Here is a 19,819-nt window from a genome sequence, read left to right as displayed (position 1 = left end):
CAGAAATATTCTCATATAAAATATGCAGAGATATTTTAAACTCATGTGATTTCCACTCAAGTATAATTTGTTTGTGCATGAGAAAGTTGCTGGATTATTCACAGGGTTTGCATATTGATAGAAGAATCAAATGACAAAGTTTTGGCTCAAGACAGAGATATTTTTGTCTTTGCATGTGACAAATTTTGCAGGAAGTCATGAATTTTTCAGCGAGAAAAGAAAAGTATTTATCCCAATTAGTATAATTATGCGACGTTGCAGATGAGCATGTGGTTTGATTCTCTTCAAAGATTTTGTGATTATATTCTTAACGCAATCAAACAAGAATATTAGCACATGCATTAGATGAACAGCCACCTGCTTCCTGAATATATTCAAAGAAATCTGCTGCTCAAAATTTAATATGTGGTCAAATTAAAAAAAAAAAAAAAAAAGGTTTGTCCGAAAAACTATGAGGTTCCTTAAGAAGTTACAGATGGATTCAGTCAGGCTTCATCCTCAACATGATTTGAAATATTTGTTCAAGGTTGGAGCATTTCCCACCATTTCCTGACTTTCTCTGTAATAGGTTCCACAGACATATTTTGACTTTCGTTGTACGTCTGCACATATTCTTGAAATTACTGATCAGATGTGATCTGACTGAGTTAAACAACTGTGTCACATTCAATAAAACATTGTTTTTGATTTTGTTTCGTGCTTCTCTGAAAGCCCCATTAGTTCCCGCTCCCATTATCTGCAATCCACATGTCACTTCTTGTTATTGCTTATTTGACGTTAGTAATGTAATGTAATTTTAGAGAGGCCGAGACAATGTATTTGGATGTCATTTGATCTTTTTTTTTCTTTTTTTCTTGAGAGACATATCTGTGCATTTTGAGCCATCTTGGCCTTAAGCTAATTATTGAATGTAATCCCAGACGTAGGTTAGAGTTATACAGTTACGCTTTGACTGAGGGGCCTCGTCATTAGAGCCATGAACCAAATTTGAACTGACCACTGACAAAAGGAAGTGAATTTAAAATCATTATTGAGTTCAGTTCATAATTGAATAATAGGGCCTCCCTTGGTCTGCCGAGTGTTTTTGTACGGCCTCAGGCTACTCGGATTTCACGGTTCTGTTTTCATTGAGACTGCATGTGGTGAGTTGTGGCCTGACCGAAACATCTACATCTGTAAAACTGGGACTTCCTGTGAGCTGCATATGCATGCGCACGGTATCAGATGGAAGCTGCATATGGGCATATGCTGTGGCAGGACGTTGTCGAGGGATGACAGGTGGTTGCTGGGACATTTGCATAATTATGGATGTATCACATTCACCCATAGCAAGTCATAAACCCGGAGACCAGAGAGCTGAGAAAATTAAACAGCACAGAGCGCTCAGAGCTACTGCCAGGTGGCAAGACACTAACAGTAAATCTGCCTGTCGACACTCAGATGCTGCTGCAGATGACATGTGAACACTTGACTTTCATGCTGGCTATAGCAAGCTCATGGTACAAAGCCTAACACGAAAAGGGGGTGTTTATTTTTTCCCTCAGGTCTAATATCCCACTGACTGCGGCTAATTTACTCTGAACTTGTATAATATTTTTATATGATGCTCATAAAATTGAACACTTTCTATGAAACATGCATTATGTATTAAGAAGGCATTCTTAAAGGGATAGTTGACCTTTAAGAGTAGATTTACTTACTGTACTCTCACTGTATTGACAAGTGTGGCTAGGATATTATGTGTTCCATATTAAATCAAGAAATAAGATTGAAACTACATGAGGGCAACAAAGTTTTCTTTAATTTATGGATGAACTATTCCTCTAATGCAGTATATAATATTTTAAATTAGGGCTGCACAGTTAATCTAAAATTTTGGTTATGCCTTGCAGAAGAAACCCAGGAAATGTAACTACTTTCATTGATTCAATGTGACTAACAGACACTATGAACTACAACTACAACAATATATGCTTTATCTGAGTTTGTCTTATTGTCATTTATTATTTATAATTTGTTATACTTTTGTTTTTATTTTTATTATACTATAAAATATGTTGCATGCCTTATTCTGTGTAAGAAGCCACATCATCTCACAGAAGGATTTCTTTCTGAACACTTGACTGACGTTATGAAGTGAGTTTGGAGTAAAAACGTTATTAAATGTGGTATTTTCACGTGTTTTCAGATGGAGCAGCATTTACTACACAAAGCCATAGTTCATTAAATAGCTACGCAAACAGCTTTCATAATCGCAGAATGATTTCTTTGATTTCATAATCACGCAATTAAATAATCTGTGATTATGAATGTGATTTTGCATAGCTTGTCAGTGAACTACAGCTCTGTGTAGTAAACATTGCTTTATCTGAAAGCATGTGCTGGAAATTTACTACAGATTACAGAACTGGCTTTACTGGCAAGATGGGCATGACAATCACATTTTATTATTGGTACAGCCCTATTTCAAATGTTCTTCAAGTCTGATCGAATACCATTCCAAGAGTGCTGAGCACCCAACGCAGTGTATCACTCAGGTCTGTCTGTGCGTTCTGAATAGAATGTTCACTGACTTCTGCTGGTTACATTGTTACTCCAGTAGGTTGCAACCATACACTGTATAAAAACATGGACCTAGCCCGACAGCGGTGACAGCAGCAGATATCCACCTGTCACTCAAGTGGCTGAACCCTTAATTATGCAGAACTTTAAGGCTTAATATAATTTAAACAGATGAGTTATTAAAAAACATTCACCCCCCTCAAAGTTGTCAAAAAAAGCTAAATTAGCTATATAGACCAAAATATGTTTTTGTATCAGGCTGTAAACATGTTTTTTCTGCTGTAAAAGTTGGGCATTTTAACATGGGGAGTCTATGAGATTGACTCCCTTTTGAACGTGAAAGTGACATACAGCCAAGTATGGTGTCCCATACTCAGCCATTTATGCTGCAGTGCCCGGAGAGCAGTTGGGGGTTCAGTGCCTTGTTCAAGGGCCCATAAGTCATGGTATTGCCAACCCAAGACTCAAACCCACAACCCTAGGGTTAGGATTCAAACTCTCTAACCAATGGGCCACTACTTCCCACGACTTTTGGAGCCAGCCTCCAGTGGCCAATCGATGAATTGCAGTTTTAGTCACTTCTGTGTTGGTTTAAAGAGAGGGAGCGGAAGTTTGCCGCCTGGTTGCAACAAGCAAGCCTCTTTGTGAGCAGGTCATTTGAATAATTTGTTCAACTGATCTGTTTGTGTTTACAATACAGAAAAAAATAAAATAGTAGCAAAGTGGAATGGAAAAATGCTTCTTGATCTGCTCAAAAACACTGATTAATTTAGTAAAAAAACTAACGATTCATTTAAATAATTTGTTTGAATGACTAGCTCATAAACGCAGATTCATTCAGGAACAAAACAAATGCGTGATCCTCAGATGGAAGGCTGCATCATAGCAAGGTTGTGCCCTATCTAGACCAGTCCTTCTAAAGTTTTTAGGCTAAACGCTAGAAACACAACTCATTTTTTTGACATTTTAAATGTGTGCAAAGGATTGTGGGTGATTGTAGGATGCGAAAGATACACTTGATGCATCATGTGAAATACAATGAATGAAGGATGCGAAACAAAGGCTTTCTTCTAAAGATTTTTCAAATTGGGATGGCCTTCGATGGTGCAAGATAAGATGGTAGCTGAGGTGTGAAGCATTATGAGGATTAAGAATCACACAGTGAGTCATTGAATCAGTCATTTAACTGATTCATTCAAAATTTATTCAGGTATTTCAGTGTAGTTAAGTTAAGTTTCAGTGTAGGTTGCAGCAGTTCTGCTGTATCTTTTCAATTACTTTTGTTGGTGAAGCAACAACAGATAAATTAACTGGCAATATTGTGTCTAAAATCAAGTTGCTCAATATTAAAACAGCTCTGCCCAATCATCCTGCCTCCTTGCTACTTCACTTCAAGTTCTTGAACTGGCCCAAGCTGTAGTTCTAAATATGAAGTTTGCGAAGTAGTAACAGAGGCCTGAACACATATTTTGAACTAGCAACAGCAGATCCTGAATCTGTTGCAAATTTAAGTGGTTTTACACAGATTTGGTTGCAGCAAACTTCATGAAAGAAAACATACCGGCTGTATCACATTTTTTTCCTAATGTAGAGAGAGCATGTGTGCATGGTTGCCAGTTTGGGAATATTTAAACTACTAGGCAGAAATGTATCTTTTTAAGAAAATTTAAGTAGATAATTATGCTGAATAAATCAAGAGAAGCAAAAATCTTGACGACAATAAAAGTGTGATTCATTGTGCAAGTACCATTCACATAATGCTATATATATATATATATATATATATATATATATATATATATATATATATATATATATATATATATATATATATATAGATGCTTAATAGGAAGTGTTACCAAAAAGTATAAAAAGTTGGGCTATTGGAGCTGTGTAAGGCAGGAATTGTGAACTTGTTTCTGACTAATCCCCCCACCTGCCCTCTGGTTCAAACCAATTACAGCACAGCAGCACAGGGACACCTCTGGCTCTCCTCTCCCATCTCTTTCTAAAGCGTGTGCGGTGTGTGCTTGCCACAGAACAAGCCCAGCTAAATGGTCCTATTGCCACCTCCTCTCTTTGCAAGACTCTGGCTTTGTGTCAGAAAGAAATCTACTACTGTGTCCCTGTCACACTTTTGTGGGGCTGAAAAGGGCCTTTCTGTAGGAAATCGAGGAAACTGAGCTGTGTGCTGTTTTTGTTGTCTGTTGCCATGTGGGAAGGATGTCTTACTGTAGTGAAACAAATCCTGTTTTTAGAGTGAGAAAATATGCTGTTAACAAGATCTCTCGCATCTCTCTGTTTCAGACATGCCTTTGCATGTACGCCGCAGCAGTGATCCGGCTCTGGTTGGTCTACCCGAAGCCCAGCTCCAGCCAGAGGAACCATCTCGTAGGAACCCCACACGCTGGTCCACCACAGCAGGGTTTCTAAAAGCCAATAACACCAGCGGAACCAACAGCCTAGAGCGAAAGGTCAGTTCTCAGTATCATTCAGCTGTTTTTTTTTTACCATTTTTATTTTTAAACATATATACACACACGGGGTAATATCCATCCACCCACCCATCCACCCATCGTTCTAAACATCCATTCATCTATTTCTCTACTTGTACATCAGTCCTTCATTCTAACTGTTTATCCATCCATCCATCTATTATTCTGCCTATCCATCCATCTGTCCATCCATCCATCCATGGTTCTACTTATACATCCATTTGTCTGTCTGTCCGTCCATCCATCCATCCATCATTCTACTATCCATCCATCCGTCCATTCATCCATCATTTTCCATCCATCTATCTATTGTTCATCTTATTAATCCGTCTGTCTGTTCATCGATCCATCCATTGTTATACCATTCATCCATCCATCCATCCATCGTTCTACTTATACATTAATCTGTCTGTCCATCAGTCCATCCATCATCCATCCATCCATCCATCCATCATTCTCTTTTTTCATCCATCTGTCTATTCATTCATCAATCCTTCCATTGTTCTATCCATCCATCCATCATTCTACTTATACATCCATCTGTCTGTCTATTCATCCATCCATTTATCCATCCATCCTTTGTTCTATTTATACATCCATCCATCCTTCTTTCTACCCATCCATCCATCCATTGTTCTTCTTATTCATCCATCCACCCATCCATCCATCCATCCATCCATCCATCCATCCATCCATCCATTATACATCAATATGTCTATCTGTCCATCTCTACACATCAATCTATCCATTGCTCTACTTATACTTCCTTCTGTCCATCCATTCTTCGTTCCATCTACCTATCTATCCATCCATCCATTTGCATTTCCTTGATTGCTAATCTTTAGTTTTGGATATTCTTACAAGGACAGTACATTTTCACAAACCAAGGCACAAATTGGAGCATTTTTAGGGCAGCTTATAAGAAGTGACTTCCATTTGCTCCATCTCATTCATCTTGATATATTCTCAATGGCTGTTGCCACCGTTTGTGGCTGACCTGGAACTCTCTTTGTTATGGAACCATATGTCTTTGCTGTAAGAAGAATGGGATCCGTGTCCTTTGTTTGTTGCTTCCCTGTTGAATCAGGCCTCATTGCGATGGTCAGTGCCTTTAGCTTTAAATGAATCAAAAAGAAGCACATTCTCGGTTTTCCTCCTTAGCTTCCCTAGGGCAGCCAATGAAAAAGAGGCCAATTATTTTTGCAAAATGGCTGTTCTTTTGCAGCAATGACAAGCCTTCGGTGCTTCGAAACAGCAATATTCCAAATTAAAAGAGGGGGAAAGGGGAGGGAGTGAGAAAAGATGGAGTACTCAGAATGTGACACCACAACCCGCGATGAGATTAGCTCGTCTCACGCCGTTCACTAGTAATCCTTTTTAAAAGCACTTTGCTTGTCGGTTTCTTCCGTAATCCACACACCACATTCTCATTTTAGTAGAGCAGAATAATTAAGCTGTTATTTTTACCTTTCGTTCTGCACCGGATCATTTAATTCTTGATTGTTGTTTTTGGATGTCATGAGAAAAGCTTTAAGTGCTTGGAAGGTCTGTTTATGGTTGATACTGTCAGATGACAATAAGAGTCGGGGTGAATATAAATGCACTCTATTTTACTTCCAGTGAATTGGTGAAATGAGCATAAAGGTGTTCGTTCACCTTGAAGTAAGAATAGCAGGCGAAGAGGAGAAAAGTATTATTTCTGTGATTTGCCTTTGGGCTTATTTATGTACAGGTTATATTCTCCAAAAATCTGTGGAAATTCCTGGATATATCCCATGATTTTAAAAATAATTTATCAAAAACATACTGGCTTGGAGGTCGGTGACTGTCCAAGATAAATTGGAGGAAAAAAAATCGCATTATTTCTTACCTATATGATGTAAATATGCGACACAATCTCAAATGGACGTTTTGCCCCGTATCTTGAATTCTAGGGACATTTTCTAGGCTCCATCATGCAGTAAGTTGTTGCCCTGCCTCATATTAGTTATCAATTGACTGATGATCCACATCGGTCTCGGGTGGGGAAAGTGCGTTAAATGCATTAATTACTTTAACATGTTATTTTTCTCCATAATTAATTAATCTAATTAACGTGTTAAATTACCATCCCTATCTATAACATTTGAAAATAAAAGACTAAATCCTACCATAAACCTAACCAATACTGTTAACAAAAGCAATTGTGAGATAAAAAACACATTTGCTGAAGATACCATTTGATTTTATCTTGCTTCTAATGATTCATATTTTTTAGGACCCGTATTCGAGCACTCCACATTGCAAGTGTAATGCTGTTCCAGGTGGGCTACTAAGCAGTTTTTAGGGACTCACAATATTATCTGAATTGCCCGATAAAGGCTTAAAATGCAAATATCTGCATCAACTGATTTGGAAAAAAAGGCCTTGCCAGTAAGACGAGTATCTCACATATTCTCAGGTTTTGCTAGCGATTAGATCACGTCAGCAGTGAGGTTATTCTTCAAGCAAACTGTTTCCTGAAAATTATGATTCAATTCACTGTTTCGGATCACCGCATTTAATTTGAGAATGCATGTATGGAATGACACGGCCGGTCCAGCAGCACCCTCCCCTGGGTCCTAATGCCCATCAGAAACTGATGTTAAAAAATCAGAAGTGTTTTGATTTAAAGGTCAGAAGCTATAGCTTACATGCAATAAAATCACAAACATGAAATTTGTAAATTAAATAATTCAATTTATATAGATTTATTCATTATGTAATATATTCTTTCAAATATATTATGAAAACTTAAATGTTTTTTTTTTTTTTGCTCTTTTGTTTTAGTCCAACTATTAATGTTAAATCCACACACATAAAATTGTAAGATTTCAACTGCATTTGTAAACACCAGCCTTTATGTTTGTTAGTTCTAAAAAAAAAAAATCGCTCAAAACTAAACAAAATTACAAATAATTAGTTTATAATTTCCAGGAGAGACTTGGTGTTGTTTCAAAACAAAGGGGAAAGTATTTCAGTATTGGTTTTGGCATTGGCCAAAATTATTTGAAAAATATTGGATATTGCATATAGGTAATAATCTAATAAAATTATTTGAAAAATATTGGATATTGCATATAGGTAATAATCTAATAATTTGCATCTCTAGCAATTTTACTATGTCACAGAAGCCATATACACTTACTGGCCGGTCTTTTTAGGTACACCTTGATAGTACCGGGTTGGACCCCTTTTTGACTTTATAACTGTCTTAATTCTTTGTGGCCTAGATTCAGCAAGGTGTTAGAAACATTCCTCTGAGATTTTGGTCCATATTGACATGATCGCATCACGCAGTTGCTGCAGATTTGTCGGCTGCACATCCATGATGTGAATCTCCCGTTCCACCAAATTGCTCTATTGGGTTGAGATCTGGTGACTTTGGAGGCTATTTGAGTAAAGTGAACTTTCTACTGGAAGTAGCCATCAGGAAATGGGTAGACTGAGGTCATTAAAAGGATAAACATGATCAGCAACAATACTCAGTTAGGCTATGGCATTTAAACGATGCCCAATTAGCACTAAGGGACCTAAAGTGTGCCAAGAAAACATCCCCCACTCCATTACACCACCACCACCAGCCTGAACTGTTGACAGTATGGCAGGATGTTCTTTACACCAAATTCTGACCCTACCATCTGAATGTCGCAGCAGAAATCAAGACTCATCAGACTAGGCAACGTTCTTCTATTGTCCAGTTTTGATGAGCCAGTGCAAATTGTATCCTCCGTTTCCTGTTCTTATCTGAGAGGAGCAGCACCCGGTGTGGTCTTCTGCTGCTGTAGCTCATCTGATTCAGGGTTCAACATGTTGTGTGTTCAGAGATGGTATTCTGTATAGCTTGGTTGTAACGAGTAGTTATTTGAGTTACTGTTGCCCTTCTATCATCTCTATCCAGTCTGCCCATTCTCCTCCTCCACGTTCAAAGTCACTTAAATCACTGTTCTTTCCCATTCTGATGCTTGGTTTAACTTCAGCAAGTCATCTTCACCACATCTAGATTAAATCTAAATACATTGAGTTGCTGCATGTGATCGGCTTATTAGTAGTTTGTGTCACCAGTAGGTGTGGCCGATGAGTGTATATGCACCATGGTAAAAGTGTTTTAGGTCATAACATTATATTGTGCAAGGAACCATGTGAAAATAATCTGCCCCGTTTATCATAATTTGCATAGGAATTAAAGTTGTTACTGTTTTCATGCAACTGGTGTTCATTTCAACTGGGGAATGTAGTAAGTTGTTCAGCCAAAATGTAGGTAGAGACATGTTTTTCCAGTGAGCCTATGTTGAAAAAAAGTCAAAGTTTTGTCATGAGGCTAAGTAAATGTTGATAGAATTCAAATTTTTGTCAACAAACCCTTTAATAGCAGGTGTAAACATCCTCTTTCATAACCTTCATTGTGTTTTCCAGGGTAAGGCTCTGGAAGCGTACCGCAGCCTGCCTCGTGATGTTGTCCCCTGGGATATCCAGTTTCAGAGGGAAAATGCCCGTTCTTCCCTCAGTGCCAACCATCCCATGGTGGACCGATGGCTTGAGCGTCAAGAACAGGTACTTTCAAGAACTCATCCCAGCTCCTAAATGCCTTTTAACTCCAGTAAACTGTGCTGATCTATATAAACTTGAGTGTTTTTTTAATTGGGTTTCTTTGTTTGAGTTAAGAGTAAATTCAGGAGTCAAGTGGAAATTATTGAAAATACTGAAAAAAAAACACCCACTTGGATGAGGATTCCACTAATCTTACAAAACTGGAGCCAAAGTCTCTATAGATGTGGATACTGAGTGTCTTTGAAATTCAGCTCTTTTGTCAGTCGGTGGAACTGACTGAACGAGTGTAGGAGGTGTTTCGAAAATCCTTTCCCTCTCGCTTAGAGGAAAGAAATAAAAGAAAGAGGTGAGGAAGGAGATTGAGATGTTTGAGGCGCCCGGTGTGCTGTGGGGAATTCACTTATTAATTTTCACAATCGATTTTCTCAAACAGCCAGCATCCATTTCACTCTTTCCCCCACTTTTCTTTCTTTGGCCCATTGAAACGACTGTGACAGAGGTTCGGCTGCTTGTTTGTAATTCAGGTGGTCTCAGCTTCTCACTCCCCAGAAGCTTGGGTTGGCTCACAAAGAAATCCCCCACCACGACCACCTCAAGGGCCCGTGGCACAGAGAGTCGTGCATCATCATTAGGGAAGTCATATTGCATGGAGGAGCCTCTGGGTTGGATGTTGGGCTGCTGGCGGGTTGAAAGGAGCAGTCAGTCAAGGCCTGGGCTCAACCTGACAGACTCATTCATTTGAGCTTCAGTCTATTACAGCTTAGCCTGACCCCCCAGTCTGCTGCCGGCCCTGCATCGCTCTCTCTCTCTCTCTCTCTCTCTCAAGCTACACCACCATCGTACATCTGCCCTCTTTTCTTATGATTCTTATGATAGTTGCCTCTATTGGCTTATCACAAAGTTCTCAGCAATTATGTATTTATTGCCATCTTAAATATCCATTTAATCTTTTTTTCCTCTTTACTTTCATTGGCTCTAATTGTTTAGTTGCCTTCCTCTTCACAACCGGCTCAGTTCGATATAGCCTCCATTGTATTTGCATAATTCTGTGGCTTTTTTATAGAGCTTGAGTAAGCTACTTAATTAATTTTATCTTTATTAACCATGTCAAACATGCCAAAATATGCATTTTAAACAACTCACCAGGAGACTTTCCTTTCATTTTGAATCACTTTTTGTTGCTTTCTCCAAGTATTTATCCTCTTTGTTATGATAAGCATCATTAAACAGTGTAACTCAATGAACAGACATTACCATACCTGTAACAGAAAACTTTGAAATAATGTTTCCTGTGCATATGTCTTTAGAGAAACATTCATAGCAATGCTTTATTGCAAATAAAACATGGCTGTTGAACAATCAATATAATGGACCTGAAATTAACACACACATGCACACTGATTGACACCGATAGCTTGTGTATTGTGTACACACACACACAAAAAAAAAAAAAACCACAGTGCTACACAAACTTCTGCAATAATCTTCTTCCGTAGCAAACTCTGATCATAGCAAAGTTCATGATTGTGGTTTCCAGATTTCAAGAGTTGATATTCCCCAATCACAGCTTTTCTGTTAAATGCTTGTGTTCGTTTTTGTGTCATGTCACATGGAGTTGCTGCCTACAGTATGTTTCCTTCTTTTTCTTTTTTATTCTCTAAAAGATTTGGTGATTATGTCAGAGATACAACACTATGTCCTTATAGACACTGCACAGGCCCTGACCTTTCTCTGTAAGTAACACAAGTTGTGAAGAAGTAAGGAATGTCTGAGTGTTTTCAGCCCTCCATTTAGTTGATTGTACAACAGTTTGAGAGGCAGAAGAAATGCATTTTAAGGCTGCATGTTGATTCAAACAGCCCCAACTGTGCAGGTGCACTCACCCACTTAAGGCAACCTCTCCAAAGAGCTCTCTAAATAACACTACAGCAGTGAAGCAAACCTACGAGAGCTCTCTTTGCTTAGTCACCTGAAAAGGACTTTCCGTTCCAACACACAGTAAAAGCTTTGCTGTCTTTCACAAAGCAGTGCTTGTTTTTGCATCAGCTTGAATGTAATGATGGTTATTTCACTTGAACCCTCAGATTGTGTTCCAGGTTTGTTCCGAATATTTTTAATTGCATCCTGACGTGTCAGACTTTCAGATTCTCACCTGGCACTCTTACAGCGAGGTGCTGATGCATCTTTCCATTGGGGATTGTTCAATTTACATTTTTCTTTCTTAGTGATGAATTAGAAATGATCCATCTGTACAAGAAGAGGCTTCAACTGTGGATTTGTTGGTAATGTAAAGTGCGGCAGGGTCATGAAGTCTCCTTATTCTGGAAAAAGTGAGACTGGATATGGGAATTTCGTCTTCGAATGATTGTTTGCATTTTTTAAGAGAGTTGAAGTCCAGCTTCAATATCTGTTAATTTTATTCATACAGTGTTATACGATATTGTGAATTAAGTTAACCCATAATGAAGCTCTGTAAGTGACTAATATTACATTTTAGCTGTCAGTTGATCTTTTTCAGAAAAATGTATAAAAGTAGTCAAACAGACAATAACAATATTAACAGCATTTTGTTATATGATGCAGTCACACTTGTAGCAATATTTGTTAGTTATGTTTGTTGATTCAGGTTAAGCATCATCTGAGGTCCTCTGAGGGTCAGCATCATCTCTTCTCAGGTGTTCTGGATCCAGACTGGAGCTTGTGTAAATCCTAGTTTCAGCAAAACAGAGAAAACAAATAGAGACATAATTAGCATAGCTGTTGTTCCAACTAAGTACAATAAATTGTTTTAACCCAAGCTAAAGAATAATAATGTGCATTTGATCAGATATAACTGCAATCCAAAATTATGTGATGCATTATTTGAATGTTTGGCGAAAGAGATGTTTTTAATCTAGATTTAAACAGAGAGAGTGTGTCTGAACCCCGAACATTATCAGGAAGGCTATTCCAGAGTTTGGGAGCCAAATGTGAAAAAGCTCTACCTCCTTTAACGGACTTTGCTATCCTAGGAACTACCAAAAGTCCATTTTTTTGTGACCTTAGGGTGCGTGATGGATTCTAACGTTGTAGAAGGTTAGGTACGCAGGAGCTAAACCATTTAGGGCCTTATAGGTAAGTAATGATAATTTGTAACTGATACGGAACTTAAAGTAGCCAGTGCAGAGACTGTAAAATCTGGGTAATATGATCATATTTTCTTGGCCTGGTAAGGACTCTAGCTGCTGCATTTTGGACTACCTGCAGCTTGTTTATTGAAGAAGCAGGACAACCACCTAGAAGTTAATTACTAGAGGTCCAGTCTAGAGGTGATGAATGCATGAGCTAGCTTTTCTGCATCAGAAACAAGTAACATGTTTCGTAGCTTGGCAATGTTTCTAAGAATGCTGTTTTTGTAATATGGGAAATATGATTTTCAAAAGACTTGCTGTCTAATAAAACACCCAGATTTTTGACTGTAGAGGAAGTAACGGTACATCTCTCTAGTTTCAAACTGTTATCTGCGATATTGTGTGTACTGTTTTTTGGTCCAACAAGTAATATCTCTGTCTTATCTGAATTTAATAGGAGATAATTATTGGTCATCCAATTTTTTACATTTTTAACACAATCCGTTAACTTAGATAATTTAGAAGTTTCATCTGGTCACGTTGAGATAGTTGAGTATCATCAGCATAACAGTGGAAACTAAACTGTATTTTCCAATAATATAACCAAGGGGCAACATGTATATTGAAAATAGCAGAGGACCTAGGACAGATCCTTGTGGCACTCCATATATTACTATTGATAAATGAGATGACTCCCCATTTAAATAAACAAGCAGTTTCTGTGCTATGGTGGGGCCTGAAACCTGACTGAAATTCTTCATACAGATCATTCATAATACACTTTTTCAGAAGAAATTCACAAGGCTGTCAAATCAATGCTTTTATTATTAAGTGCAATTTCCTACTAGCCATTTCTATGTAATAAAAGTGGACAAGGCATTATTAAGCTGTAATGTAATTTTATTTTATTTTTTTATGTCTTCAGAACTTTTTATATGAGCTATTGTGGTTTGATTTATTCCATCATTGTCTAGCATCAGTTTAGTTAAAGACATTTCTTAGGTAATGGAGGTAACTAATGTAAAGTTGCTGTTGGAGTTCAGTTTTGAGTGTGAAAAAAACTGTGTGAGTGTAATGGGCAAAACCAGCAGAGAGCACCTAAAGAAATTTGGTATTTAACTTGAAGATTTTAGACATTCTGTATTAGACTAAATTAATCACCAGCTCCTAATATGTCAATTCAGTGTGCACCATTTATTTTTTTAAGTGTTGAAAATCAGCAATACGTCACTGAAGTGCTCCCTCTTACGATGTTTTAAAAAGTTGATTCCAAAACATTTATGATAAATAATGCATTTAAATGAACTATTTTATGATGTTTATCAGATTTTGATACTCAATTATGATGCTAGCATTAAATGCAGTATTTTTCAGATAATGCATCATGTTCTCAACATACTTGTTTTACATTTACAGATATATTAACAACACTTATTTTGGGGAAGAAAAAAAAAAGCTTTTACTAATACCATGATACCAAAATGTTTTGTTATATGGTTGCTAAGGTGTTAAGGTCTTTAGGGTTTTATTAGTGGTTGAAAGGTATAAAAATAGTCAGAAGAGCACAACAAAATGTCTCTGCTATATGATAAAAAAATATATATATTTTGAGTATTTCTAATATATTTTACAAACAGTAGTACAACTACAATATTTATGTCTTAATTGTATGTGCTAAACCATCAAGCTTTTACTTTTTATTTTCAGATTACAAATCAAGTGAAATTCTGTAAACGTCTGCCCATAAAAATATAACTAATAACTGTGTAACTGGCACATTGCATTCCCTAAACGCTGAATATATTGGATCTGCTCATGTGTAAATTAACATGGTGCCTTGCTTCACTCTGAACCATGCAGCACTGTCTGTATTCTGCAATTTAAGTACCCTAAGCCATTGCATTTATGTTTTTAGTTTGATCGACACCTGTTTTGCCAAACCAATTGTGCGAAAACAATCCACTAATGCTTTTTCTGTGTAAAAATGTAAAAAGTGTAAAATATGTTTGGTTCATTATGAAACTGTGGTGGGTATCCACAGTCTAACACGGGAAGCATCATTCACGTCCATCCACATACTGACTGAAATCATTAGGGTTACTCCATTTCTACAGAAGGTAATTAATTGCTGTATTTTCTGGGCAAACTGCAAACCACCCTTCATCAAAACTCTTATCCCTCAGTACAGAAGGATACCTGAGATTGTCTGAGGTATAGATTTACCTCACATCCTGGTGAAACAGTACAGAGCGCCTCTGCGTTTCATCTTCCTGACAGAGGGATGGTGGATTGGTTTTGTGGCGGGAGGATTCTGCGTTCTCACACTCTGTTTTGCTCACTGCTCGTCCTCCACAGGTTTTGTTTCCAGTCTTTTTGAAAAATGAATCCTCTTCCTTCACATTCATCTGTTCCCTCTCTCCCATTTCCTTAGACAAGACAAGGGATTATTCTGCCCCCTCAGAAGGTTTTGCATCCTTTGTTGTTACTTTTTCCCTCCCTCTCATGTGTGCAGTTGTGTGTGTATGTATGTGTGTGTGTGCAACAGTAACACACACACACAATCTTGTTGCAAGCGCATAGCAAACCTGGCCTGTAGGTGCTGCTCTGATCTCAGTGTTTGAACCCTCATCCAAGAGGAAAGAAACAATGAAAAAAAGGGCAGATAGAAGAAACACTCTTTCCCTTGGCTCCTTTGAAAGGCCTCCCCCATCATACCACACACACACACACACACACACACACACTGTGATTATTCACAGTGCAAATGGCAGCCCACCAGAGAGCAGCTCCTACAAAGAAACCCAGACAATGCAACCTGAGACACTGCTAAGCTCAGCCTACCATAATTAACTATCTGCCTTGTTCCAGCCTGCTGGCTTCATCTCTCACACTCATTTGGCCTCCATTTATCCATGTAAACAAATAAAACACATTTGTTTTGCACTTTCTTATGAAGCTACATGGCAAAGAGCTTCAGAGTATGTTCAAGTGAGGCCCATCGCCAGCACATTAGCGAAAGCTTTATTCCGTATTGCTGAGCTGAAGCGCCTGTTGATCTATCTTTGATTTCTTCTCTGGCACGCTGATTCTCTTAAACACACATTCGAGTGCAATTTTACCACCTTCATCTCCCATCTTTGAGTATAAGAACTGTTGTAAGAGATGGTCTATGTGATGGTGAGATTCATAGTGAAGTTCAGCTAATCTCTGAGGGACAGGTTGGTGAGGCAGACAGGGGGCCCTATCTTGCACCCAGCGCAATTGACTTTGTACACCGACGCATGTGTCATTCCTATTTTGCACCTGCGCAAAGCGCGTTTTTCCCTCCACAGAAGCACGTTGCTAAACTAGCGAATGAACTTGCGCTCCCTGGGCGGTTCAGCGCAAAAAAGGAGGTGTGTTCCGGCGCAAACAATCCCTGGTGCTATTTTCCTGTTCCATTAAACAATTGCGCCACTGACCAGAAAAAACCTAGTCTAAAGTCAGTGGCGCGTTGCGCGTTGTTCATTATGCTATTTTAAGGGCGCATGCTTGACCATAATGTATAGCGTGCACAACGCGCATACACTTTGCTCATGTAATCTACACAGATTCAACAGTTATTTTTGCAAATCATAAATTGTTACACTAAAAAAATATTAACACTTGAGATGACGGAAATCATTGTGGTGTGCCACGAAGATGTGAAAAAATAGGCATAAATCTAGCTTACAAATTATTCAGGCTAATTGTAGTAATTAAGGATCAGACATGTTTGAGGTCATATATGTATATAAGGACATCTGACAAATTGGTTTGTCCGTCAGGAACCAGGAAAAAAAATCGATGAAACAATTGTGGCTATTTCCTCCCACGCTTGTTTAACCGACGCAATATTGGGTGGGTTTCTCCCATCCCCATACAACACAAGTTCTCTGTCTTTCACTGCTCTTACAAGAACATCAGTCTCCTCGGCTGTGAACCGCTCCTGGCGTGCGCCTGGTAAATACTCCATAATAATAGCAATCCATAATGGAACTTGCGCACCTGCTTTTAAAGGGAATGTTGGATGACCCTCTGATTGGTTTATTTCACGTTACGCCCAAACCACACCTATGAATAATGAAGCTACTTCAGACCAACCCATTTTAGATTTGCGCCGGGCGCAAGAGCCATTTATCCCGCCGGGAAAATAGCAACAGCCCCGAGACCCGCCCACAAACTTACTTGCGCTTCGCGCTTTGACACTTGCGTTTCAGATCGTTAAAATAGGGCCCAGGGAGTCTGACCTTTAACACCTTAATCTAATGTCTTGAGCTCCTCGTGTTCCCCAGGCCCACAGCTGACAATATTCGACCTGTCTGAAAGGCTTTCTTGACAACGCATCCAGGCTTGTCCTATGGAGAGCACTTAGCGAACTGAAACAATTCTTCTCCATTAACCTGCCACCACTGGCCCAAACCTTGACCTTTTCATGTTACACCAACTGGAAGCAAGTGACAGAACCTTCCTAGAAACCAGTTGGAGTTTGTGGCTGAGAATTTGAACATGGTAGGTTCTTTTGACTGGCCCAAGTTGGTTTTAAACTGGTCAAAGCTTTGTTAGTTGGTTGACAAGATGTGCTCTGACTGGACTTGGTCAAGATTAGACCAGTGGCAAACCAAATCCCTTGTTCCAGAAACTACGTGGAATACCTTAAACTGGTGTGTCCTGTTTTTGTCTCTAAATATAATAGCCAAAGGAAGCTATAATAGGATGAAAGCTTGTCAAGATAATCCGGTACACTTTTTGTGGTTGCTGCAATCCAGAGAAGCATAATTTATTTTCTTTTTTGCTCAATCCAGATGCATTGAGTCTAAATTTTTAACCCTTCTGAAGTGGACTGAGCTCTGGAATCAAGTGACAGAACCTTCCTGCAAATTTTTATCTTAAACAAATTTAAGTTGGTGCTTAGGATTTTGAACCGTTCCAAGTTGGCCATAAGCTGGTCAAAGCATTGTTAGGTGGTTGACTAGCCTGACTACCAGCTGGTGTGACATGACTGAACTTGGTCAAAATTTGAACAGCAACAACCCAGCTGCCATGTCCTATAAACTAGCTTAACCACCTTAAACTGGTGTGACTTCTCACAGGGCCCTTGATCAAGATGTTTTACCAGCTTACCAGCTTGCAGTCCAGTTGGTCAACCAGGTAAACAAGCCTGGACCAACTAGAAACCACCTACAGTGTTTCAAAAACTACCGCTTCAAGCCAGTTTTATCTGGATTTCCAGGCAGGCAAAAATGCAGCTTCATGAAACTTCAGAATTTCTCATTGCAAGTCTACATCATCCATTCTGCAGTTGTCCTCGCTGTTGTGACCCAGAACAGATATACGTGTAGAAGGTGACCTTTGTTCCTTTCTACATCTGTGGTGATGACTGAGAACACACCTCTGCTTATACTAGCAGTCGCTCTTCACCTCTGCTTATACTAGCTGGAAAGTCTTTAACACATAGTCCCTTTGGTTCTGCTCCTGCCTGGAATTTAGTGTGGCTGGCCAAGGCCATTACTTGACTTACTTGGGTTTGTTAAATAGTTCTAGGTGATCTGTTTCATTTAAAATAATTAAACGGAAAAGGGTCAACTGAAGTGGATTCTAAATAACCAATCTAGGTTGGTGTTGTATTAAACTTAAGGCTGGGAACTGTAACTCTATACAGAGCACCCTTGTTAAAAGTACTTATCCAGGTACTCCCACAGTTGTCCCCTGTATGTCCATGCTGTGTCCTACTATATGCAATGCAGATTTATTCAATAATTTTGTGTGTCCTAATTCTGACTTCTTGGTTGCATAAATTAATGTCTTACATTATAATAGACCACCAGACACATCCATTTGGGAACTTTCTCTCAGAAATTCACATTTCTAATGAATCAAAACAATTTGGAAAGTTCTTTGGTCTGTTTGAACTCCCAGAACAAATGTTTGGCTCTGAATAGAGCAGCCAAAGGAAGCTATATTAGGATGCAAGCTTTTACAGATATCAGCTACGCATTTTTTACCTTTTATGCTTGCTGCGATCCAGAGAAGCACAATTAATTTTCTTTTTCACTCGGTCCAGATGCATTCAGTCAGAATTTTTTTCTCTCTTTTGAAGTGGACAGAGCTCTGTGGAGAGTCTAGATGCACGTCTCTTATCTCAGTTGTACATGAGAAAGAGAAATTTTGGGGTTCCTTACTAGTCTTTACTTTCTCCACAAAGCATGGCAGCTGTGTCTGTGTCTCTATCCATTGTTCCACTCTCTAGTCCAAGATGTTATTTGCTTCTGTGGCTTTCTCTCTCTCAGCATAAATAGTTTTTCACACATCCTGTGAAAAAAAAGAAAAAAAATGTTCCTAGCAAGAGTACAGTGCTTATTTCAGTTACCTGGATGAGCCTGTGCTATCAGCATTTACTGATTGTTATCAAGTGATAACATACCTTGGACATACATACATACTGTACAGAGCTGTGCAATGAGGTTGAGTAACTTTAAGCAACGCAACTACCAATGAGATTGACAGTGGAAGTCACATCATCAGACTTCTATCACTACAGTCGAGTAGGAGGATCTACTTGTACGAAACCAACATTAAACCTTTTTGACATCATTTAACAAAAATTGACTTCCACTACCAAACCCAAACGGGTTTCATGAATGCCGTCTAATGTTAATTGGGACACCTCAACTCAAAGTTGCTTCCCAAGGTTCACACTTTTTAATATCAATCCTCTTTTCTAGCTTCTCTATCTATACTCAAAGTGCTGACTGATCATCATCTCAGTCTAATCAAGTTTTTATGCAGTCATGCAGAATTTTCTGTCTTTGACATGGTGTGAAACTCTTTGCACACGTCATGCTGGCAAAACACAAAGCACATCCTGCCTTCAGTCTGTTCTCCACAACATGTCAACCTTGTCCATATTTCACTGTTATGTTCCCTCTCTCTTTTCACCCACTTTTTTATTTCTGCATGGGTGATTATGAGTGTGTTATGTCCTGATTAGTATTAGTGAGTGCACTTTGTGCTCTGCTCTACAGAGTGAGAAATCACTCCCTCAGTGAGAATAATTGAGCCCAG

At 38.7% G+C, this 19,819-nt stretch overlaps 1 protein-coding gene across 2 annotated transcripts in view; it reads left to right on the top strand.

Moving 5' to 3' along the window:
- pard3aa (par-3 family cell polarity regulator alpha, a) overlaps positions 1 to 19,819 on the top strand; it is a 415,020-nt gene that overhangs the window by 165,175 nt on the left and 230,026 nt on the right. For both annotated transcript variants that reach the window (XM_052542320.1, XM_052542319.1), the window contains exons 4-5: positions 4,870 to 5,036; positions 9,492 to 9,629. In XM_052542320.1, coding sequence (XP_052398280.1) covers positions 4,870 to 5,036; positions 9,492 to 9,629 — 305 coding nt within the window. The remainder of the gene's footprint in view (positions 1 to 4,869; positions 5,037 to 9,491; positions 9,630 to 19,819) is intronic.

Source organism: Carassius gibelio, chromosome A24 (genome assembly GCF_023724105.1).
Source record: "Carassius gibelio isolate Cgi1373 ecotype wild population from Czech Republic chromosome A24, carGib1.2-hapl.c, whole genome shotgun sequence".
Classification (NCBI taxonomy): Eukaryota; Metazoa; Chordata; class Actinopteri; order Cypriniformes; family Cyprinidae; genus Carassius; species Carassius gibelio.
Note: the sequence above shows the minus strand (reverse complement) of the source record. Positions and strands in the feature narration are given on the sequence as shown.